Source organism: Suhomyces tanzawaensis, assembly GCF_001661415.1.
Source record: "Suhomyces tanzawaensis NRRL Y-17324 unplaced genomic scaffold CANTAscaffold_5, whole genome shotgun sequence".
NCBI lineage: Eukaryota > Fungi > Ascomycota > Pichiomycetes > Serinales > Debaryomycetaceae > Suhomyces > Suhomyces tanzawaensis.
In genome coordinates this window covers 328190-352933 of record NW_017963640.1, presented here as the reverse complement: position 1 = coordinate 352933, position 24744 = coordinate 328190, and the positions used below count along the sequence as shown (strand labels likewise).

Sequence of the window (24744 nt, the reverse complement as noted above, 5' to 3'; positions counted from 1 at the left end):
CCTGGGCCCTCGTGGCTTGGCTGACATTCCCGGGTCTGAGACACCGCCCAAACAAGCCATGTTTCAAATAGAAGGCACTTCGCATGGCCACACTTCGCCGGTAAAAAACCGCAACGTTGGTACACACACCGTGGTGGAATGTGGTACGGGCCTGGCTACTGCGGTCAGTGGACCAGCCGTTGGTGGTGTTATTGCTCTACTTCCGCCAGAATACACCACCACCACTTGCGCGCGTTTTTGCAGCAAATCATAACCCCTTCCACACGTGATCATAACAATAACTTCCAAACCTTGCTGCTAGTAGTTGAACGCTGGCCATCTCCATCTCACCAGACCACCACGACATGGCAGTGGTAATCCCCAAAAATGATAGCGAGGAGTCGTTGATTTCGCAATTCGAGACCACCCTCACCATCAGGCCGTCGTCCAACGATGTGGACGAGGACAACGACATTTCCATTGACCATACCGTGCTCCACAATACCACTGTGAACTACACCCGTGACCACAGCGTGGTGGACATCGAGGAACTCGAGGAGAACGAGATCCGTGACGAGCAGATCCCCCAGTTCAAGTCCAGAAGACGCTACAGCCTCCAGCCTACAGAGAAACTCACAAAGGAAAAAGCATACCGGATCAAGGCACCCCACAAAGACAGAGTCACCTCCGCAACCTCGTCGAAACCCGGATCAAAGTCCCCCACGCCTACCCCAAAATCCCCAAGCCCTGATCCATTGGAAACGTACCGCCATCTACTCGAGCCATCTCCGTTGATCGATTACCAGTTGACTCGTTTCACAAAGACTTTCCAGGAATTCTTGGGCTCCAACCCTCATATTCAGACCGAGTCCCCAAGATTTGTTGATTCTACCGACAAAACTTTGATCCTCTTGTCCCCGTATTCTGCTGAACACGCATTTGGAAGAAAGTGGGTGACCCGATCATACTTGTCTACAATTTTCGAAAGACCCCAAAGACTTTTGGCTGCATGCATCGGAGTATCTGCGGCTGTGACCATGTTTCCTTTCTTCTACGAAGTATTCAATTCCACCAAGAGATCATCTGCATTATCCAGTCATGTCATGAAAGTCCATGGCAAAAACTGGCCCAAGAAGTTGATTGAATTATGTCTTGAATCAGCCGACAAGCTTGACAACGATAACATTGAAGTTCCTGGTGATTGGAACACCGGTGATATTTATTTGACTCCAAAAACCATCAATGCTATAGAGGGTGTTCTTGGAACCATTGAAACGTCAATTGATTCTCTTTATGGTAAGGGCGAGCAAAGTCATAATTTGGTCTTTGTGATGATCCGTCCGCCAGGTCACCATTCACACGCCTGTTTACCTAGTGGATTTTGTCTCTTGAATAACGTACATGTTGGTATCGAATATGCATTTGAAAAATATCAAGTCACTCATTGTGCAATATTGGATATTGATTTACACCATGGTGATGGTAGTCAGGATATCTGTTGGGAAAGAGCAGGATTTCAAGGAGACTACGGTCAAGAAGAAGATGATGAGTTAGAGCCTACTCCCCGGGATGAATATGGTAAAAGGTTTGCCAAGTACCCCAAAGTTGGATACTTTTCATTGCATGATATCAAATCATATCCCACTGAATTGGGCTATGCTACCCGGGAAAATATCAAAAATGCTTCAACCTGTATCATGGACCACGACCTAAACATTTGGAATGTTCATTTACAAGATTGGAAGAACGAGGAAGAATTTTACAAGCATTATCAAACCAAGTATGTGCAAATTCTTAATCGGGCCAACCAATTTTTAAACCAGGCTAAGAAACAATACGAACAGGAATATCAGGAGTACTTGGCCAACTCAGCCAAGTATAACAAATATCTTTTGAAGCCTCATTTATACAACCAACCTATAGAAAAGCCCGTGGCTCCACCACCATTCAAGCCATTGATAGCAATTTCAGCGGGCTTTGATGCATCTGAATATGAAAGCCCACATATGCAAAGACATGGAATAAACGTGCCAACTTCGTTCTACGCTACATTTACCAAGGATGTGGTGAAGTTGGCCAAGATTCATACTGGAGGTAAGGTGGTTTCGTTCTTAGAGGGAGGTTATTCTGATGGTGCGTTATCCACCGGGATCTTCTCCCATTTGATAGGCCTTAACAACGACGATGAGTTCTTGTGGAATCAGACCTGGGGCACCGAGCAGGTGATGAAAGAGCTTGTCAAGGGATGCAAGAAAAACTGGGTTCCCTACAAGAAGCCTCAGAGCGACATAACCATCTGGGCAAACGAGGTGATCAAGCTCGCTCGATCGATGATGCCCAATGCAATTCTTCCTGCAAACTACATTTACCAGTCGCAACCCCCCGAGGAGAAGGCGCCTCCCATCAAGAGCCCCATGAAAGACCCTGAAGACGACAGAAAGGTGTTGCGCCACACCCGCTCCTACTTCAAGAAGATTTCCAAGTGACCAACATACTCTCTCCAGGCAGGCCCGCCTTCAACAAGAATATAGATTACGTAACATTCCGGGTGTAGTCCGTTTAGCCCCACTTGATCTCGTTCTCCAGGTCGTCCATGGCTCATTGCATGCTCCGCGCAACATAACCAAACGCACCAAACGCGTGGAGAATTCCACACAAGTGTCTAAATCAAACAGATCCTATCGACTACACAAAACCTCTAGACGAGATAGCCCAACTACCGACCGCATACCAGCACAACGTGGACCCCACCAGAAGAGACCACCGCTCAGTCTTGACTCAGAGACCATGAATATCACCACTGGAGTAAGAGTGAACCCTGAAACGAGCGAGTTCTCACACGGCTACGGCCATCGTGGTCAAACCCTGGCCTACGAATCAGGCGACTTTCCGTCTCCAGACATCAACTTGGGCGATGCTGGCGCTGTCAGCGTCGATGCTGTTGTTGGGACCACTGAAGAATCCCCCTCACGGGCAAGGCAAACCCTGGACCTACCGCCTTCACACCCGAGCTTCAACAGAGACGGCTTGACCGATAAAGATTACATTGAGCTCTTGCTTTTTGAGATCAAGGAACTTAGGGCCGTGTTAGACAAACACACTGACCTCCTTGCCGGTAGTTTCAACAAGACAGATCTTCCCTCCCCACAAGAGCAAGCAAAGCCAGCTCTGCCAGTTCCAAGCCGTGCTCCCCTCACAGTACACATTCCAACTAAGGAAGAGGTGGAGATTCCCTTGCGCTCGGCAAGAAGAAGACGAAACTCGCCTCCACCACCAGACTCAGAAACCCCACTCCCAAACTCCACCTCCCAAATGAGTAGCCTCTCCAAGTCGGTGTCCATCGTGTCCTCGATTAACGATAATGCAGAACCTGAAGAAACCCGCAAGCCCAGCCATCTTCCTGACCTCGAAACAGATCCCAACGTGTCGGTCAACGAAAGTTACGTGAGCATGAAAAGTGGAACTTCCCACGATATCAGTAGAACAAGATCCAACCAGAGTGGACATGAAACGGCCAACAATAAAATTGGTTACTCGTCCGCGAAGAATCAAAGCACAGGTAGTTTCCAATCTTACAAATCGCGAATCAAGCTTCCTCTTTCCTTGCAACACCAACAGGATAAACGAGAGAAGGAGTACGTGGACTCTCCTTCCAGCATTACACCTACAGAATTACAATCCTCATTGAAGTCTCCTCTCCTTAACGAATCTTTTCAAGATCAACACTCTGTGGCGTCATCTACATGGACTGGCAGGTTCGAAACTCCTCCAACCCAAAATGTTCCTCAATTTCAAGCAGCATCTCCAGAAGACTACAACAGAAATAGGATGCCTATGACTCCAGATGGATTTGTGAAAGGAAATGAAGTAAAGAACGATGATTTATTGAAAACACCCAACATACACCCAACTGACTCTCGGCCAGGCTTGCAGACTTTGGGCTCTGGTACCTCTGTTAGTCTCACTTCAGGAACTGCCACCAGTGTGGGCTCGGCATCCGGATCGAAAAGCTCGTTCCAAGTACTTCACACTCCGAAACAGGATGATGACGATTCAAACTTATTTATTAAGCCCAAGGACTTTCAGACTATTGACATAATTGTTCAAAGTACTATAACAATGCCTACTACTAACTCCAAACGTTCGGACGAACCAAATGTCACTATTGTTATCAAAGATAGAGAATCTGCCAAAGAAATGTGGAGAATCCGGAAGACTTACTCCCAGCTTTTGGCTTTTGATAATGAAATAAGGCCGATAGTAGAATACTTTGGATTGCCTACTCTTCCCGATAAGACATTATTCTTGTCTACTTCCCCAGTTAAGATAGATCAAAGAAGAGTAGGATTGCAAAATTATTTCAACACCATCTTCTTGATGCCACATATCCCTCATATGGTATTGCATAGGATATGTCGCTATCTTTCGCTCGATTTTGTCAATCCATTGGATGATTATAAGAGTGGGGCCAAGAAGGAAGGATTCTTGATCAGAAGGTACAAGGGATTGGGTACTAGCTGGAAAATCAGATGGTGTCAGGTGGACGGGCCTTCATTGGAAATATATGAGGTACCTGGGGGACCTTTAGTGGAGCAGATTAGATTGAAAAACTGTCAAATTGGTAGACAATCAAGTGACTCGGTTGCTGAAGACAAGGGTTATAGGCATGCATTTTTGGTTATGGAATCCCAAAAGACCAAATTATCAAGTTCATACCCAAAACATTTCTTTTGTGCTGAGAATGATGAAGAAAGAGACGAATGGGTGGATATTTTACTCGACCACAATGAGATGCCACAACCAAGCTTAGAAGTGGAGGGACAAAGCCTTGAATCCCCAAGCAGCAGAAACGAGTATGTCGACGAATTGCCAGTACTGATCAATGATCAATTATCAGCACATTCTGACGAACTAGGCGTCGATCACGCTAAGAAAATGAAAAAAAGATACTTCCCTTTCCGGAGAAATGACGATTTACATCCAGGGCAGATAGTGAACCAATCACTTCACAAAGATCTCTCGATACAAACAGGAGTTAACGGTGCATTTGGACCTCCCACTCCTGGTACTCCTGCTCTGGCGTCTGAGATGAAAGCGTACCTCGATCAATTAAACTTGGATGATGGAGTCACTAAATCGATTTTTGGAAGAGATGTCCAAGAGTGCTACGATCTTTCCAATCATGAATATTTTGGAAGGAGCATTCCCAGTATTGTTTTCAGATGCTTGGATTACCTCATGAAGACTGGTGCAATTTATGAAGAAGGTATCTTCAGACTAAGTGGGTCTGCTTCTACCATCAGGCAGTTGAAGGACCAGTTCAATTTACGGTTTGATATTGACTTATTTGAGACACCGCTCAAACCCGACATGCACACTGTGGCAGGATTATTCAAAGCATACTTGAGAGAATTACCCAACCCCATAACAGGAATCCATGCTTATAACCACTTAAATCAAGTTATACTACAAAATAGCAAGAGTATACCTGCATCATCAATAGCAAAGATATTCAGAGATTTCCTTCATGATAACGTGGACCGGGTACATTTTGATCTCTGCTATGTGATCTTCAAGTTTTTGAGGCAGATCATTGCCCAAAGCCAAAACAATAGAATGAACTTGAGAAATGTGTGTATAGTGTTTGTTCCTACTTTGAACATTTCGTTGGAGGTCTTGAGCACATTTTTGGTTGATTTTGAATGCATTTTTGAGGGTGGTATGCCTTTGGAGGATAACAAGAGAGAGGTCTTGGATTTACATATCCCTAACTTCTAATAGTATCAACTATAAATAGCTAGACACTGACGAATCTTAACATGGTGACTTATAGAAGGGGTTGCTCTACTAGCTTCAACATTCAATCTGTGTAATTCACTGTAGGTGTGTAATACGAGGTTTATTTTGCGGCTTCACCTCGAATACTAGTGCAACCATATAATGTTGGACTATGCCAACTAGTGATAGGGTGATGTGAATTCCTACTCCATTGGTTGGCCAAAAACAATACTGCGGTCCTCTTTCCACCGTTTATGAATTTCTTGAATTGGTCCAGAAGTAAGGAGTTTACTTTGGTTAAAATATGACTATTGGACTAGCGATGACCTTCGAACTCTGAACAGTTACCCGAGTTTGCAATCCTAAACTCTACTACTCGTGGACATGACCAATGATGGTATTGACTGTGGGTTTCTCTTCGAAACTACTGATCTGACCCATATTTCCGAGAGTAATAGATGAATGCCCCAACTCGGAAGTTATCTCCGAAAACCAATTCATCAGGCTTATTGTGTATTTATATTTAGCAACATCTTTCGTATTTGCAGAGCTCGCTAGAGTAATTGAACATTCAGTATTATTGGCTATTCTTCAACGTAATGCGTTCCAGTGGGTAATTTTACTCACTTGGTCTATTGTGTTCATTCCCTCCTCTGTCCCAAAATTAGTTACTGGCTCTATTGTGTTCATTCCGGTCAAAGCTACTCATTCCATCGTGTTCTTTTCTCTTGTCTTTGTAGTTTCAGGCAATTCTTCACTCCGCCCCTATACATCTCCGTACTTTGTCCTTATTTGGTTTTCCCCGGATCCGCAGACTAGATCCTGCACCAGGGCTTAGATATCTGGTGGTCACTGGTATAGTGTTGGTAGTCCAGAATGGCCCCGCGATATCGCACAGCCTTAAAAATGACCCAAATCTCGGGCCGGCGCTGCTCCATCTAGCTATTGTAACATGGCTTGGCAGTGACTTGGTAAACCGTGCTTTGGCTATCGTCACCCATTCGTAAGAAACAGCCCTTCGCTGATTACGAGGTCCACTTTAAAGCAGTGACTCCCTCCGCCCACTGGTGGAGTATATAAAGAAGATTACTGTACATTTATTGAACACTATCAGCATGTCTGCCAACGAATTCTATAACTCGGGTGACCGAGGCTACTACAATCCTAACCAAGGCCAATACAATCAAAATCCCCACAACGGCCAATACAATCAAAACCCCCAAAATGGTCAATTTCAAAACGGTCAAACTCAAGAGAAAGGCCTTCTAGCCACCATGGGAGGTGGAGCTGCCGGAGCTTACGCAGGTGGGAAGCTTTTCCACAACGGGCTCGGCAAAATTGGGGGGGGCCTAGTTGGAGCCATCGTTGCCAATAAGCTTGAGAGTGCCATGAAAAAGCGTGGTGGCAGAGGCCATTACTAAGCTCTATTTGTATAGATCACCACTCACACTCCCCAGTGGCCTTCTGGAATACATAGTCCCTGCCATTGATATTGGCCACTCCTTCCTTCAATGTAGACTTCCATTTGTTCTTGATTCTTTGCACCTTCTCATACAAGCACAACATGATCTGGCCCTCTTGGTCTCCGTCCTCGTCGTCCAGCTTTTCGCTCTCAAGTCCATCGTCGAGATCGGAATTGATATCGTCCGAGTCGTTGAAGATACCCTCATCGTCGTCGTCGTCATCAAGGGTCCCATCTGCTTGCTTTATCTTTTTTCCCGCCTTCAAGGACTCTATGAACTCAGGGGCCTTGTCGGTGTACACAGTCATCTCAAAAGTCCCGTCTGCCTGGTTGATGTTAGGTAACATCAATCCGGTTCCATGGTCTTCTTCATCGCTTTGTATGTGAGGAAGCTCGATCCCAATGTTGTTCGTTCCGGTGGCAACGGCTCCATATGACAATTCATTCCCGCTGGCAACATTGGGCAATTCGAGTCCTGCACCTGTAGCTATGGAGTGGTCCAATCCCAGCTGTCTCAAGGTGTTTGTGACAGGAAGTCTTCCGGTGGCCAAACTTCTGGCATGGGCAGCAAGTGAGTTTGGACCCTCATAGGATTCTTCCTCATCCCACGAGAACTTGGCCACTTGCGACTGTGACAACTTTTCACACCATATTCTTCTCAAGTCTTGTAAAGTTGACTCGTCGATACCATTATTCTCAAAGTCTTGTCTGGAGTCGCTGATCACCTCCTCGATGACGGTCTCGTACAATTTGATAGCTTCTTTATTGGACATGGAGACACACTATATAACAGGAAATATGGATGATGGTTTTGGAGTTATGGATAGATTGGGGGCGCCTAGAAGTGGTGAACTGCTTACAATAGTCATTTGACTTTTCATGGTGAGACCGCATCACGTGGCCTGCATCGTGTGACCCCAATAATCGCACGCTGGTGGCACTATTATATTTAACTAGTATCTAGAAGTCCGACCGCCTCTCCTTGGGCTTCCCTCTGACGAGGCCATGTTGGAGGCTGGATACTTCAACTTATGTACATGTACAAACTCTGCCACCTTTTGGTTTTCTTCGAGAGCCCGGTTCAATTTTCGTTTTAACAGATCGACTTCTCGCAATAAGTTCTTCTTTTCGAAACTGGCCCCCGATAATTCCTTTTCATATTGATCCCTGACTTCACCCAACTTACGCGTATGTTTCTCGGCATATTGCTTATGGAGGAAGGCAGCTACCTCGTCGATTTTTTTCTGGGACTCGTACTCTTGATGCTTGAGTTGGTTCTGTAAAAACTCTACTTCCTTCTTCAATTCCTTTTCTTGTCCCGATTCCTGCTGCAACACCTCGATTTCAGCCTTGTACTGAGCGATCATGTCTTCGTAAGTCTTTTTCTTTTTCTCTATCGCTTCCACCAATTCGTTAAGCTTGGCCACATCCTCATTGATGATCGATTCTTTTTGATCAATCTTTTCCTGTAATTCCTTGGTTCTGTCTACATGGTTCTGTTGACTTCTCTCAATCTCCAATTCCAAATCCTCAATCTTGAGGTTCAATTTCTTATTCAAATTATTGGTATCCTTTAATTGATCAGAAACTTGAACCCGCTGTTCCTTTTCGTTTGATAATTCTTCTTCAAGTTGCAATTCTCTTTCCTGGTGTTCCTTAATTAAATTTGCCTTTTCTTGGCCAAATTGAGTGGACTTTTCGTTGAGTTCTTGGGTTTGGTCTTGAATTTTCTTCTCCAAACTGTAAATCTTGTCATTTGCCAAATGCTCCAAATTGTCCAATTCTTTCAACAATTCTTCTTGCTTATTATTGATATCCTTAAGGTTAGAAATTTCTGAAGTCAACTCTTTGTTCGTGTGTTCAATTTGCTGCTGACTCTTTAACAATTTGTCCTTTTCTGCAACTAATGACTCGGCCTTATAAGCATGATCAATGTTTGAAGATGTTAATTCGTCCACTTGACTGGTAAGTTCTTTGACTAAGGCCAACGCATCTTCCTTTTGCGCAAGCGTTTCATTTAATTTTGTTTTCAAGCTAGCAACAATGCTTTCTTTAATCTTAAAATTTTTAGTAATAGATGCCAACTCGCGCTCATTGTGTTTCAATTGTATAGAGATGAAGTCGATATTTCTTTCTTGAGACTCTTTCAACTCATTTAGCTCCTCCAATGCTTGTTCTTTCTTGGTCAAATCTTTGTGAGCATCAGATAATTGCTGTCTCACCTGTAAAAGGATATCTTCCTTGGCCTTAATTTTTTCTCTCAAGCTAGAGATCTTCTCCTTATCTTCAGTTTGGATTTTGTTGACTTGATACATTGAGAAAACAGGCTTCGAGTTTGGGGACATGAGAAAATTGATAGTGAGTTCATCCTCAAGCTTCTGAGCCTCGGGTATCATATTTTCGTCGTTTTCGTCAAGCACCTCGAGGTCTTCACCAATTTCGGGTATCTCTAGGGCACTCTTTTCTTCAGATGGCTTGTAGTTGTGGTTCTTTAATGGACTAGTCACATCCTTCATATCTGACTTATCGACACTGTGTGCATCCTCATCAAAGTCGTCGTTTAGTAAGATATTCTCGTTGATTCTCACCTGCTGGTTTGTAGCGGGACTCCTTGCAACCGGTTCAGTGGGTCTTTGTGGAGTGATGTACTCATCCGACTTGGCGTCCATTCGAATGATCTTGCTGAGCTGAGTATTATTGAAATTGGTGGATGTGTTGGGAATGAGGGTCTGGCTAATGGTGTTTTCGATGCGGCCATAGTCTTCAGGGTCGCTGTCGCTGTCGTTGTCTATGACGGTGGGGACGTCCTGGATGAGAGGCTTGGCTGGCGACGATTTGGCTGAGCTTAGCTGGGCCACCAAGTCGTCCTTGTAGAATAACTCGTTGATCTGGACCAGGTGGTCGGAGGAGTCAGCGCCAGTCTCAGCACTGGTCACCACTTTGGCGATCTTGCGTGCGTTACCCCCCGCAGACCTATTTCTCTTGATAGGGGAGCTGATCTGGTCCTCCGACTCGTCCTTTTCGGGGGAAAGGTTCACAGGACGGTTTTCCTTGCCGTCTAAGGGCTGGAGTCCCAACTTGGAGTCGAGCTTGGCCTTAGAGCGCTTGATGCTCTCCAAGTTGAACTTCTTGCTGTTGGCGCGTGGGGATGTTAAGGGATACTTGGGGTGAGGGTTGCTTGCGGTGGACACTGCCAAGTGGTCTCGCGAGGGCAGCACTGATGGCAGCACACTTAACGGGGTGTCCACTAGCGAGCGCCTCTGGGTGGCGTGGATGGTGTTTCTTCGCCTGTGTTTGGCAGTCAACCCATGGGGATGAACCATGAGGGTAGCTGCACCAGGCGTTGTGGTGGTAGGAAGCTTGACAGGGGAAAACGTGTCATCGTGTGCCGGCAAGCGGCCACCGCCATGTATGGGAGAACTCATGGTGGATTCGTGTGGAGAAACAGAGTTGTACTGGATGTTGATGGTTCACCAGGATCGATAGTGAAGATCAACAAAACGCGGTGGCCGGCTGGGACACGCCTCTGGTGGTAGGCGTGCGCGGCCCAGCCAGTGGTTGCAAAAAACACTGGTGATAGGCAAAGTAGATTTTCGAAATAGACTTTGCAGAAATGCATTGCTAGTCCATTTTACGCTTCACCAACTTTATTGGTCCCGGGCCAGCCCTGGATATGAAGTTGATAGAAGACAGTGAACGAAAACAACATATATATTATTATAATATTAGTACACACAAACTCTTTGGGCGAAAACATAATGAATTTGATCCTGGCCTTTAATAGTCAAGGGAGTATTCTTCCTTACTAGAGTCTCACTACTGGATCTCTCAGTACTCTGCTGCATTACTCGGGCTAAATGGACCAGTATCTTCCATCAATGGCTAGTTCACTAGCACAGGTGATCCTTTCTACCATGAGAAATATTTATTATACTCATTAAATTGGTGGAAGATTATTGAGTAAAATTTATAGCACCTATCCATTTCTATGATTAGAACTAAATGAATGGAGGACCTCTCTATTGCGACGCTGAAACTAAGATTTGTACGGTGCATTTTCGTAATTGACCAGTTTGCATTTGTTCCTGAAAACTAACCTGCAGCCACTGTGGCTTGGAGCCCTTGGTCAAACCCGAATGATTAGTGGTCCTTCATTTCAATCACGCCAATAATGCATTCAATATTTTTGAGTCTTCCTCCACATTCAATCATATTTGATAACTGCAAGTCATTAATCTCGCACTACAATCGTCACAAATAACCATAAATATACCCTAACTAAAATTGTAGAACAGTCTACCTAAAGAAGAAACTTGAAGAAGCCAGAGGCTCTCTTGGCGTTAGGCGCATCGTCGGTGTGGATCCACGAAGGGGCCGAAGCAGCTGAGTACACAGTACCATTGCTTGGGGCAGGGGCGGTGGAGTTGGCACCAGAGGTGGGGGCAGGAGCGACCGCCTTTGCGGCAGTCGACTCGGCGGCAACAGTGGACGAACCAGTGGCGGCTTCAGCCTTCACTGAGTTCTTTGGAACCGCGGTGGTGGTGGTGTAAGTGCCGGTGGAGGTCACTTGCACGTAGGAGGTGATGGTGGTGGTGCTGTCAGAGTGGGTGAACTCGGCAGTCACCGGGTATGAGGTGGTCTGGGTGGAGGTCACGGTGAGGGTTTGGGTAACATCCTCGTCGTCAGCACCGCTGGCAGCAGCAGCAGCCTTGGAAGGGTTGGCAGTCACGGTGACAGTGACAGTAGCAGGCACACATTGGCCATTGGAGCTTGGAGCATCGGTGACAGCAGCAGCCTTGGCTTCAGTGGCATCCTTGGTCTCCTTGGCCAAACCAGTGGAGGCACTGGTGGAGGTGGTCACGAACACGGTAGCATCACTGGTGACAGTGATGACCGAAGTGATGGTGGAGGTGGTGGTTGCACTCAGGCCATCCTGGGAGGCTTGGGCAGCAACCGAGGACTGGGAGGCCTGGGAGGCAACCGACTTGGCTGACGCGATGGCACTGGTGGCAGAGGCTGCAAACGTGGCAGTGGTGCCTGGCAAGGTGACAGTCTCGTACTCATCGACAATGACGGTGGTGTCAGGGTCAACGGACGCGTAGGAAGAGGATGGCACGGCCGCCTTGGCACCAGCAGCTGAAGGCTGGGTAGAGTTGTCGTATCTCTTGAAAGGAACAGCGGAGACAGCGCTGGAAATGGCCAAAATGGCAGCAATTGAGGTGAAACGCATTGGATGGGAGTTGATGAACAAACGAACGAAATCGGCTGGCTAGAAATGAGTGGACGCGATTAGATACGCAAAGGTGCTAGCAGAAGAGGTTTTGGTTGAAGTTATGAAAAATTGGCGGACCCATTAAATATATAGTGAAAGGAGGTGTCGCGTCGTTGCAGACGTAAATGTAAATAAACACCCCCTTCACATAGCGAGGGACAAATATGCCGAAGCGACAGTTTGAAACACATCACGTGGGGAATGAGGGGCGCCTTCCAACGCCGAGTATTTGACAGAGGCGTCGGTATGTAAAGTGAAACGCGCCGAGAATGTGAAAACAACACGAACGACGCCCTAATTTAGCTGCAGGGGCGCGACGCAACGGCGTGGTCGTGATTGATCTCACATGAGCACACACATGACGTCACATGACCACTCACATGATCATTTGCAAGGACTCGCACACGACTCTGAATTACCACTTCCACCAATACTCACGTGACGATAGCAACTGATAACCATGCGCACGTGAGGTTGCTGGACTCTCCGCTCCAGGCCCGGGATTCTCCACCAATCCGGCGCCATGCCAGTGTGTGGCCCAGCCCCGTGATAACCTCAAGGGTTCAGTTAAAACGACCCTTTTTCCCCAATTGCTGGCAATTGACAAAATGATTGGCCTCCCATTGGACCCCACTGACCCCAGAGAACGTCGCAGAAGACATGGTTTCTATGCCATCGCTGTAGGTGTTCTCGTGACCATCATCGTGTTAACCACCACCAACCTCGTTGGCTACTTGAGAATTGTTGCTGCTCCCGTTGATAAGGATATCTGCCCACTCTATGACCCAATTGCCCCAGCTTCCTTCCACAAGGACAATGCCACTGTTCTCGACATTCTCTACGACAAGAAGTACAGAAAGCAAAGTGTTAAGAAGCTCCAGGGTGCGGTCAAGATTGATACCACCATTGTGGACAACCAACCAGATGTGGATGAGGCTCCCGAAATCTGGGCCAAGTTCCAAAAGATTCACGACTACCTCGAGGAAGCTTTCCCATTGGTGTACGCCAACCTCGAGGTCCAGAAAGTGAACACTTATGGCCTTGTGTTCTACTGGAAAGGTTCTGAGGACCTCAAGCCGCTTATGTTGACTGGACATCTCGACACGGTTCCTATCCAAAAGGACTCCATTGGTGATTGGACTTACCCACCATACGATGCCCACTATGATGGAGAGTTCCTCTACGGCAGAGGTTCCGTCGATTGCAAAAATGTGGTGATTGCTATTTTGGAATCCTTGGAATTGCTTTTGCACAAGGGTTTCAAGCCCCAGAGACCAATTCTTGCTGCTTTTGGTTTTGATGAAGAAGCTTCTGGAAGACACGGTGCCTCTAGTATTGCTACTTACTTGGAAGAGCGTTTTGGCCACAATTCAGTCTACGCTATCATTGATGAAGGTCCAGGATTACTTCTTGACGGCCTCACCGATACTATCGTCGCTCCTCCAGCAGTGGCAGAAAAGGGCTACATGGACATCGAGGTCCAAGTCAGGACCAAAGGTGGACATTCCTCAACTCCTCCTGATCACACTTCCATTGGAATACTCTCGGAACTTAATTACGTTATCGAACAGGACCCTTATGAGCCAGTTTTCACCAAGAAGAGTCCACTCTTGGACTACGTCCAGTGCATGGCTGTTCACGACCCAAAGAAAAAGCTTGGTAAGCTCGCTAAAAAGGCCATTCTTCAAGCCGGTTACAACAAGGTTGCCAATTCCAAGGTTGTTAAGTCACTCTTACAGAACAAGGTTATTAGTTCGTTGATCCGGACTACCCAAGCCATCGACTTAATTAGCGGTGGTGAAAAGGCCAATGCTTTACCGGAATCTGCCAGTGCTGTTGTAAACCACAGAATTGCCATTGAATCTAACACTAGTGAATTGAAGCATCACTTTACCTCTAGAGTGATCAAGGTTGCCAAGAATCACAACTTGGAAGTTGTTGCTTTTGGAGAAACTGTCTATTCGCCTAAGGATTCCAAGGGTGTTATCAGGGTCGATGCCTTTGGCACTCCATTGGAAATTGCTCCTTTGACCCCTACTTCTGGCAGTGTGTACGAGTACTTTGCTGGTGTTGTTAGACATGTTTTTGAAGAATTGGTCTTCCCTGATTACCCTTACCCTATCGTTACTGCTCCTATTATCATGCCTGGTAATACCGACACCAAGCACTACTGGAACTTGACCAAACACATCTACAGATCCTCGCCATACTTCTTTAATGTTTTAGTTGATGGAGGAATCCATAGTGTGGATGAAAAGATCTTGTTTGACGCTCACTTGCAGCTTCACGCTTTCTTCTACGAGTATATCCAAGCCGTTGATACCAGCAAGGCAGGATAAGCGTATTAACCAGTTTATTGGTTCCGATCTTCTTTATTTATAGTGTGATTCGAATAAATAACGGCAATTTTCTTCATGGCTAGTCAAACCATCTGCATTAGCTTTGATTTCGCTTTATTTAACCCGAAATTCCTACATATCGACGACACTTGTAGAGTACTGCTAGTTAAGCTACGGGTGTCTACCATTGTAGAAACAAGATTTATATCCTATATAATCTGGTTACAGTAAGCTGAGTAATATCAGTCGACTTAGGATCGCATGGTTTGCGATATCGGCTATTTTTTGCTCCTCTCATACTGGTGCTAATTCTAACCGAGCAGTAGAATACCAATACCAGACTACCATCTACCATTCTCCGCTTGGAAAATATAGCAGAGGGACGGAAAGACAATGTCATGCCATCATATACGCCCAGACATCGGATATTTCCTCGGCCTACAACACTAAATTCACTTTATCTTTTATTATCTAAAATACAGAATACCACAGGTATTGGCAAGACGAGCCAAGCCGCCATTTCTTGAGATGTATGAAGCCTTTAGCCCCTTACCATCTCAGGTAGCCACTGTGATTGCCCATGTAAAGGCTCGGTAACTACCCACTCATTATAATTATTCTCGTGGACTTTGAAGAACAGTCAGCTCTCAGCAGGACCATTAACTTATCTCCTTCTTCTCCAATGGATTGTATCTCAAGAACTTCTCGATTAAATCAACATGGGTCAACACCATTCTTCTACAACAGTATCTGGACAATTTCAAGGCATCCAAAGCGTCACCTTCGGTCATGGATTCATCTTGTAACAACTCCAAGTAGGCTTCCCACTTGTCACCCACAACTTTACCACAGGAGAAACAACGAATAGGAATGATCATGGCTGGTGTCTGATTGTGATGGTAATCAAAGTTTTCAGCGAGATGGGATGAATGGTAACTGCGGGTCACGTGTTTTTATGGTCACGTGTATATGATTTTTGTTCATCTCATCTTGAAAACTTTTGGTCCCACTAGATCGTCTTTGGCAACCATGAGCGGATCTACAGACTGGACTACATCCTTGGTTTCCGGTGGAAAGCCAGCATTTCTCCCAAACTCCCGTGCTGCCTCCACCGTGTTCTCGGCCGATGGCCGCCATTGCATCGTTCTCCTATCTCATCAACTTCGAGTCTACTTCATTTCTACCCGTCAGTGCATTAGAGCCATAGAATGTGATGCCACCGATGTAGTGGATTTCAAGCTCGACACCACTCACAATCACCGTGTTCTTCTTTTTAAAGGTTACGGCGAGGTCGTAATGGTCAATTGGAGAGACAAGATAACAGTGCCAATAGTTGGAAAACTTGACTTAGAAGTTGAAGCTCCTATACTTAGTGTGATTCAGGTGACCGAAGATGCATTTTATACTGTCAACGGTAAGAAGGACAAGAAGGGAACTGCGCAGAACAGAAGCATTCACAAGATTGACCGTAACTCCTTGGAAATAACTCCATTGAAAGAAATTGAAAACTCCACCAGATTTAGCATATCCTTAGATGGAAGCAAGATTGCGTTTGTGAATGAGGAGCATGAAATTTATCTTGTGAATTTTGAGCTTGTCGAAGCTGAAAATTCACTTGCGTCGATCAATTTAACCACCGAACGTATCAAATTTCCATTCAAAGCACCAGTCACATCCATGGCCGTGTCCAATGACTCCATAATAGCTCTCGGTACTGTCAGTGGAACAATCCAATTATTATACGGGGGACTTATTGTTGATAAGCCTCAACGTCTTTTCAAATGGCATAATGATCAAGTCAAATCTTTGCAGTTCACTCCTGATAATGCTTACTTGTTGTCGGGTGGTTTAGAAAAGGTTTTAGTATTCTGGCAATTAGAGACTGAAAAGACCCAGTTCTTACCAAGATTGAACGGTACCATAGATAAAATTTCCATTGACAATGTGAAGCCTGACTATTACGAATTACTCTTGAAGGTTTCTGGCGATGAGGAGGAACAGGAAAATACTTACGAAGTTTTAGTCTTGTCGGCGGTGGATTTGGTTTCCAGATTATCCGTTAACAGCATTAGACCAAAGTTCACCAATTCGATAAAGTCCACTTTGTCCAAATCGAAGAAGAAGTTTTCCAAGGCACAATTTGATGTTTCCAAACTCAGGTATGATTACTCCAGTATTTTCGAGGTCCATCCCAAATCAAAGAACTTATATTTCCCAAACTCCTCAATTGTGCAAGCGTATGATTTGGTCAAGAACGAGCAAAGCTTTATCCAAAATGCAGCTTCTACAGTTTCTACAGGAAAAGTCAAATCCGAAACTAAATTGGCAGACCCTGAGATCACTAGCATTAGTTTCACTAAGGATGGTGAATGGATGTGTACCTTTGACAGTATTTTAACCTCGGACTTCGACAACTTATTATCCAAGGGTGACAAACAGTATGCTTTGAAATTCTGGAAATATGTGGAACCAAAAGGTTCATCTAATGTTAAGTCTACAGCAAACGGTAACTGGGAGCTAACCACCAAGATTATTGACCCTCATGGATCAAACCCAATCATTTCCATCATTCCTTCACCAGTGTCCTACTACAATGGTCAAGCATTTGTGACTGTAGATAGCAAAGGATCCTTAAGGTTGTGGAGACCAAGAACTACTAAGGAGTTCACTGCTAAGGCTGAAAGACTGACTCAAACTGCATGGACCTTGAGAAAATCGAAACTTGGAGGTTCTTTGGCTTCAAGTTCAATTGATATCTGTTGGTCTGATGATGGATCATTACTCATTTTAGGGCATGAATCCTCAATTTCTGTCATTAACGTTCAAACCTTCGAACCGGTCAAATTCAACATTCCAGCCATCTCGGGATCTCCTATTAGGTCATTGTCCATCTTGGACAACAATCTTATCGTGTTATCCAAGACCAGACTTTGTTCATTCAATCTCTTGACTGGTGAAATGAATGAATTATATGCTAAAGTTAACACCACGAGTGGTGGAAGAAACTTAATCACTATTGACCCACTCAACAAATTGGTATGTTTAGCACTCAACTATTACAACACTGAACCAGATTTCTCCATCAAGTCCAAGATTTTGATTTTCAATCCTAATCAAATTAAACCAATTTATTCGTCTGTCCACAACCAGGGTATTTCTTCTATCAGGCATTTCAATTCGTCATTTATTTTTGTTGATTTGGACTCTAGAGTCGGGGTTGTACAACCTTCAAATGTCACTGAAACGGAACAAGAGGAAACCTTCGATTTGACATCCGACATGAACAATATGTTGATAAATGCCCAAGCAACTGCTGATGTCATAAATAATAGAAATGTTCAAATCAAACTGAGTGGCATCAATGGTCACAATGAAAAATTAGATGACGTTGAATTTAATAGAAGTCTTGATCTCAATACTTTCCAGCCAATTTTCGAAAACGTTGAAGGTATCCAAATCGAGACCTTGTTTGATAGAATTATCAAGGTTATAAAGTAATCGATGATTACGATATAGTGTATATATAGGCTAGTAAAAGCAATCGGATAACGTCTGTAGTGGTTACATAATATATTCTAACATCGTTCAAAAAAAATGCAATTCTACATTGATGGTGATCTTTAGAAAATACTCACAGAATTGTGTCGCTTATAAATTTATACAAGAAAATAGTCCAGTAAATGTGCTGCAAGATTCAATGAGCCTTACAACAGACTGAAATGTGGGAAGACTAAGATCCCCAGCTGAAAATCGACTTATTACCTGAATCATTGCCGGTCTTCTTTGTGCGTTGGATTGCAAGAACACCTTCAATCTTACTCATGGCATTCTCTAAGAGGTCCTTTCTCTCTTGTAATTCGATGTGCTTCTTAATCTTCGGATCTTCCTTTGCAAATCTTTCAATCTCCTCCTTTGTAAGGTTAGTAAAGAACTTCAAATCAAGTTCTCTTGGAAAGTTGTAGTAAAAATCACTCAAGAGTTCGACGTTCAAGAACAAGATAGAAGTGGAAGCGATTTTGGATGATACAGCATCTAAAAAGATTTCTGGACATTGATACTTATTCTCCTTCTTCTTGCATTTCTTCGAATTCTTGACAAACAGATATCTCATCTTCAATAACGAAATTCTATCCTTTAAAAAGATAGCTTCCTTTCCTTTTTCGATAAGTTGTGGGGAGAATCCAAGCGCTTCCTTTGAATTCAAATCAAGATCTAAGGATTGGTTCTGGTTCAACTTTTCTAAGTATGTGACGACCTGTTGCAACTTTCTACCTCCAATCAGCTTTTTGAGATAGTTGTAAACATCATCGGCTTGTCTCAATTCTTCTTTGAGTAACTTGACGGCATTCTCTTTGCTTGTTTGCCATTCTCTGTCCTCGATTTCGATCTCATACTTGTAGGGTTTGATACAATTCTCCACCTGATCGGCGGTCGAGTAGTACTTTGCCCCCAAAACAGATTTAGCGGCGTCTTTCACCGCTGCCTTAGCCATAGGATGATTTCTAAGTTGAGTGATGTCCACGAGATTCTCGACTTCAGCTACCAAAGCGTTCGTTATTAAACTAGTGGACAATCTTCCGACACCCAATTTAGTCAATGAGCTTGTCGTTAAATCCAATTTCTTATGCCAATAGGTATCATCATCGATGTTCGATATTTGGGATAATTCTCTCAAGTCTGGTTCCACAACAACATTCGAGTTCTTCAAGCTAAAAGGTTTGTTCCAGTACCTTTCAGCTAATAAATTCAATACCTTCTGATCCAATTCATTCTTGAGTAATGACTTCAATTCAGCCCGAGAGAAATGATGACTTAATTCTTTCGTAGCTAATTTCAAAGCATCAATATTGTTAGCCAAGTACATTTGCGGGGTCAATGGTCTGTCGTTAAATTCCACCTTGAATTGATAAGAGGTTTCTTCCAATTCTTGTTGGATTGCAAAATGGGTTGGCCTAAGAGAAGCAGTCATTGATTTTTCGAGCACCTTCATCAACTTTTTCTTCAAATTTCTTGTTCCCGTAGTAGTTCCAGTAAACTCTTCCTTATTTTCTTTGAAATAATTGTATTCAAAGTTTTGCTGAGCAACGTATGCTTGATATCCTGAAACTGTCTTTCTTGAAAATAAACTTCCACTCGTCTTGTTGGCAGTTGGAATTTTCGTTATTACCCCAACATATCCCATTTTGAGAGGATACTTTCTATTGGTAAGAATAGCGGTTGCTAATTCTGGCTGTACTAAATCCACCTTAGTTACTACACCGATAGTTCTTTCACCCCTTGGATCAGCAACCCTGGAAGCTCTAAGAGCGGCAGAATTAGCGAGATCGACATCAGCAGCTGAGATTGCCAAAATAATATTAGGTGCCTCAAGGTATCTGTTGCACAACTGTCTGATTTTTTGCTTCAATTCAATTGGTTGGTCTGCGGCTTCAACTTGAATGTACCCAGGCAAATCAACTAAGGACAAATCAGGGACTCTTGGTGACCGCACAGTGATCTGGATAGGGTCGTTTGATATACATTCATGCTCTGGTACCGCCATATTCAAATCAAACAAAATCTTTTGAACCTGTTGAAAGTCGGTAAGATTGTGCATTTTCAAGGCTGGGAATTCAGCCACATCGGCAGCCGCATCCGGAGTGTTGATCAAGGTCAATTCAATTGGTCTTCTTGTCACCATGTTCGAACCCTTGGGTAAAAATTCCTGGCCCACGATAGACTCCAACACTGAAGACTTACCACTTGATTGGGAACCAATGACCACGATAGATGGAAGCTTGATGGTGTCGTGGTCAATGCTGGCAAGCAAGTTCCTTATTTCGATCATTTGTCTGGTTAAATTCATCATTTCATCATCGGTCTCGTCATTTTCCAAATCATCGTCATCGTCATCATCTATTAAGGTCTCTTCATCGTCTTCGTCTTCCGTATTGTCTTCGTCTTCCTCTGGAGCAAACCCCACGGCTGCAGCAGTGGCGCCAACTGCTGTTGCTGTGTCACCATTTCCGCTGCCGCCGCCACTGCCGCCGCTCTCACTGCCAGAGCTGCCTATGTTCTTGAAAAATTCACCCGTCTTATCAAAGAAACCATCTGAAAAATCCTTCAAAGCGTTCAATTTGTCACTGGTATAGGTCGATGCTTGGTCCACCTTGTAAGCAACGTACGATCCACCAGCGGCAAAAGTCCCGCCTATATACACAGGGATCTTGGTAGCACGGGCAATTATCTTGATAAAACCGAGGTTTCTGTGGAACTCAAGAGGACGCTTGGCGATTGTGGTTTTCCTTAAAATGTCCTGACCTCTTCTAGGACACAAGACCGAGAACTCCTTGGTGAGCCCTCCTCCACTGACTGCATTTCTTCTGAGAAGGGTCGAAGGGGTGACCCCGGTGGACGGACCTAGGCTTCGCCCTAGTTTGAATAGGAAGCCTCTCATAAACGGTGATGGTCCTGAGAGTGCTTTCATCGTGTGTAGATCATGCAAATTGTCTGATGGTGTTTATTGGTAGTGGCAACCGGACTGCATATGGACCATAGAGGGGCGAGGAATAGTCAGGAGGTTGCAACATGAAGGCGTAGAGACTGGAATAAGGAAACCATGTCCTGTGTGGCCGGCCCTTAGAAATGTGTTTCCAGGTGTGGGTTGTGTCGTACTGCTTACCCAAAGTTGGGTATTTCGCCTAAAAAAATAATTACAATGCCCCCTGCCAGAATTGAACTAGCGACCTTTGCATTACAAGTGCAACGCTCTACCACTAAGCTAAAGGGGCGTGAAATTTACCGTGTATGAATGAGGATAGCCCTGGAGACATAGAATTTCTGCACAAAAGTTTCCCATGCCAAAACGCATAGTAGGCGATTTCTGGAACCAGGATGGTATTCTCTTGGCATTTTACGACTGGTCTATATAAGATTTAGTATACTTAGCTTTCAAATATATTTATTATTGAGAAATTCATTTTTGAAAAACAGTAACTAGTGGTCCATCGGAAAAGATGCCACTTTTATTCCGGTAGAACTGACAGTAAGGTATCAACCAGTTCATCTAGAATGAAGAGTGAAATATTATTACCGTGGCAAATCCTATTTGAAGAATACAGTTTCCTACCATACCTCTTATTTATGAAACTCTCACAACTACTAAAGTTTCCTTTCAACACCCATGTTAGGATATCGAAAGATTCCAGACACAAAATTGGTAGTGATTAAATTAAAAACTAAGCTTCACATTTGCAAAACTTTCTGGCATGAACTGTAGTTTCCCATGGCAAAAGGTATAATGTTATCCATAGAGTAGATTATGATTTACTTCCGGATTTTTGAGTCAAATTCAACTAGTTTCAGAATATTTAGATCAACAGCATGACAGAAAACATCCCAAACACACACTGTAATTGGTCCACTCTGTAGTTTAAGCAGTAGAATAGATTTTTAAAGCACTTATGTTGAAGGCGGACCGTTAATAAACGTCCCCTTTCTCTACTATCATCTCAACTACTGGGACATGTGCTTATCAAATACTTATTTCTTCCCCGTTTGCTATTACTTGCTTATGCTTGTCACTGGCTGATACTTGTAAAATACCACATTTTAATGTTCACACATACACACTTTTATCTGCTTATGTAACCGTGTGTAAGTAGCAGTAAACGTACTCTTTGTATCTATTTCTCGCTCAGTTACACTACTCCGCCTCCGAAAGCAAAATCAACCCGATTTTGAAGGATAGGCTGGAAGTAGGTGAACTTTTTACATCTGCATCAAAAAAATAAGTGCCCGAATTTCCTATTATTTTTCCTCATTTTTCCAGATTTTCATTTTCGCTAAACTAAACTTAGAAGATATACCTACAATTACACGAAATGAACGAGCTCTCTTCTTCTAGGGCCAAGTTATGGGATTTGAACCATACACTGTATCCTTCCAACCAAAGAAAAGCAAATTTAGCCATTGCGTTTATTTGCATCAGGCATTTGGAAAGAACCAAAAAAGCCCTCAACCTAGCCCTCAACCTGGCTTCTTAGCCCCTAGGTGATAAACTCAAATGTTTAGTAACTACTGGCTTTTTGAGCCTTGAATCTCCAAGGCTTTACTAAATTTCCTTGAGACTGCGTCACATACAGCACTAAAAACAGAATTCCACCCTGCACTGAACAATAATGTTCCAACTGTAGCACACTACTATAACAAATTGACAAATTGAACTATTAGGGGTGTTCGTATATGGCCATTTAAACTTTTCGGATAATCCTGAAGTCGGAATTCTCCAGAATGACTTCATCCTTGAGACAACATGGCTTAAAAACCTTATGCTATTGTTGAAATGAGGGGCTATGCGTTTCGCAGCCAACAACAAGGGTGGTAAAAAGAGACGGGAGGCATTCCAAACTGGAAAAAGGCGCATCATAATAACAGCGCGCTACATATGCAGTTGATATTAGCCCATGGTTGAGATCGAATTTGTTATCTGGATATCATTCAAATCGCACCACTTGTCCGGAAATTCCCCATAGATCAGCTCATAATTTTATATTCAATATGGCTTATTGGACGGAGTTAATTAACAATAGACGGATTCTAGAAGGAAGGACCTGAATTGGGTTGGGTCTGGGGCAGGTGTGGCGGTAGAGGATCCCCCACATTGCTGTTTCATTACCCCAGGCACATGCTTCCTTATTTCACCGAAAATGGTACATAGGTTTAATTGGCCAAGCATCGAGTTAGACTAAACTATATTTCACAAAGTGCCAAGCCGCTATGCATTTGTAATACTCGTAGGCCACAATGGTCCCAGCAAGAGTAAGGATACGTGAACCGGTGGCATAGTTATCTGGTTGGGATTTACTTGTTAATTGCGAGCGAAAGCTTGAGATAAAAGGCTAGAACCGTAAAATTAACCTGTCGTTCGGCATGAGCCACGCATTTGAAATTGAAATTCTGAAGCTGCGGGAAATAAAATTCGGGCCACATGAAGGTGTCAAAAGTGACATAGGAACGGCTATGACAGTTGCGAAGGGCAATCCAGGGGCTTTCGGACCGGTGCACTCGCTATTGCCTAATCCTTGGAATACAAGGACTCGTTGATATTAGCATCTATTGTTACTGTAGCAACCCGGGAGTCGAGATAAGGGCGATTGCTGTGGCAATGATCTAGCAAGTGATTCAGAGTTAAATACCGAGTGACGCCACCAGTTCCAGGATCCAGAAAGCCCAATCATCGAACATGCTCCTGGCATGCACGAATGGGCCCAAAGGCTCGCGGGCTCGGACCATCAGCGTCACGATAAGGCTAATCAAAAGACGAGCGCTGAGGATACGACACGGACTCAGGAGGAGGAGGCGAATCCCCGAAGAACAAAGCCAGAGTGGACAGTACGAAACCGAAGATGCATGCAAGGACAGAAAAAAAAGTGCCATATACCCTAAAATGGAATTAGACGTGGAACCGCGAAAACAAAATAGGGAGAGTAGTGGTAATCGCCAAGCAACATTTCTCCAAACCCCTATTTCCCCTATATGTACTAAGCCACTGGTTGTAGTAGGAGGAAGGACGCAGCCAGCGGTTATGCGGTACCGTTCGCAACTCGGTGGCAGCAGCAAAAGTGCCAGGGCGGGACATGGAAGTATGCACTCGCCAACCCCAGTTCCACAAACATGGGCATGCTCGTGGGATCCCGGCCGGTGCAGCGACGAGCTCGAGGCCGCCGCACGAGTGGTGGAGTGCAGCTGGTGGTATTTCACATGGTTGCAGGTGGCTATTCTAATTGGATTTGCCGCCACTATTGTTGGTGACATTTCCGCATGCAACCCCCGGGATATTTTATAGACGTCTAATACACGAACTGGTTGTACGGAAGTTGCATCTGGCGGTAGTGCCCGGGGAAGTTGGGGGAAAGGCTGAAACAAGGTTTGAG

General features: G+C 44.4%; 8 protein-coding genes and 1 non-coding gene across 9 annotated transcripts; 4 read left to right on the top strand and 5 right to left on the bottom strand.

The window, feature by feature from the left end:
* Nucleotides 1-344: 344 nt before the first annotated feature.
* On the top strand, nt 345-2465 carry HOS3 (histone deacetylase; the record flags this gene model as incomplete). Its single annotated transcript, XM_020210097.1, has 1 exon — nt 345-2465. The coding sequence occupies one exon, from the start codon at nt 345-347 to the stop codon at nt 2463-2465; it is 2121 nt and encodes a 706-aa protein (XP_020063515.1).
* A 2602-nt stretch (nt 2466-5067) lies between these two features.
* BEM3 (Bem3p) lies at nt 5068-5757 on the top strand (the record flags this gene model as incomplete). Its single annotated transcript, XM_020210178.1, has 1 exon — nt 5068-5757. The coding sequence occupies one exon, from the start codon at nt 5068-5070 to the stop codon at nt 5755-5757; it is 690 nt and encodes a 229-aa protein (XP_020063514.1).
* A 1437-nt stretch (nt 5758-7194) lies between these two features.
* CANTADRAFT_52412 (transcription initiation factor IIA large subunit) lies at nt 7195-7992 on the bottom strand (the record flags this gene model as incomplete). The annotated part of the gene is made up of 2 exons (XM_020210080.1): nt 7195-7706; nt 7773-7992. The coding sequence occupies 2 exons, from the start codon at nt 7990-7992 to the stop codon at nt 7195-7197; spliced, it is 732 nt and encodes a 243-aa protein (XP_020063513.1).
* A 3027-nt stretch (nt 7993-11019) lies between these two features.
* Nucleotides 11020-12739, bottom strand: PGA54 (Pga54p). Its single transcript, XM_020207787.1, has one exon. It carries the CDS (start codon nt 12447-12449, stop codon nt 11520-11522), a length of 930 nt encoding a protein of 309 aa, XP_020063512.1. The 5' UTR covers nt 12450-12739; the 3' UTR covers nt 11020-11519.
* A 13-nt stretch (nt 12740-12752) lies between these two features.
* CANTADRAFT_26513 (Gly-Xaa carboxypeptidase) lies at nt 12753-14974 on the top strand. The gene has a single exon (XM_020207786.1). The coding sequence runs from the start codon at nt 13100-13102 to the stop codon at nt 14828-14830; it is 1731 nt and encodes a 576-aa protein (XP_020063511.1). The 5' UTR covers nt 12753-13099; the 3' UTR covers nt 14831-14974.
* Nucleotides 14975-15489: 515 nt separating this feature from the next.
* Nucleotides 15490-15708, bottom strand: CANTADRAFT_53945 (DNA-directed RNA polymerase core subunit; the record flags this gene model as incomplete). The annotated part of the gene is made up of 1 exon (XM_020210268.1): nt 15490-15708. One exon carries the CDS (start codon nt 15706-15708, stop codon nt 15490-15492), a length of 219 nt encoding a protein of 72 aa, XP_020063510.1.
* A 151-nt stretch (nt 15709-15859) lies between these two features.
* Nucleotides 15860-18328, top strand: NAN1 (Nan1p; the record flags this gene model as incomplete). The annotated part of the gene is made up of 1 exon (XM_020206816.1): nt 15860-18328. One exon carries the CDS (start codon nt 15860-15862, stop codon nt 18326-18328), a length of 2469 nt encoding a protein of 822 aa, XP_020063509.1.
* A 232-nt stretch (nt 18329-18560) lies between these two features.
* On the bottom strand, nt 18561-21296 carry CANTADRAFT_90766 (dynamin-related GTPase; the record flags this gene model as incomplete). Its single annotated transcript, XM_020211738.1, has 2 exons — nt 18561-21095; nt 21183-21296. The coding sequence occupies 2 exons, from the start codon at nt 21294-21296 to the stop codon at nt 18561-18563; spliced, it is 2649 nt and encodes an 882-aa protein (XP_020063508.1).
* Nucleotides 21297-21528: 232 nt separating this feature from the next.
* Nucleotides 21529-21600, bottom strand: CANTADRAFT_t147. Its single transcript has one exon. It is a non-coding gene; the product is annotated as a tRNA-Thr (tRNA).
* Nucleotides 21601-24744: the final 3144 nt, after the last annotated feature.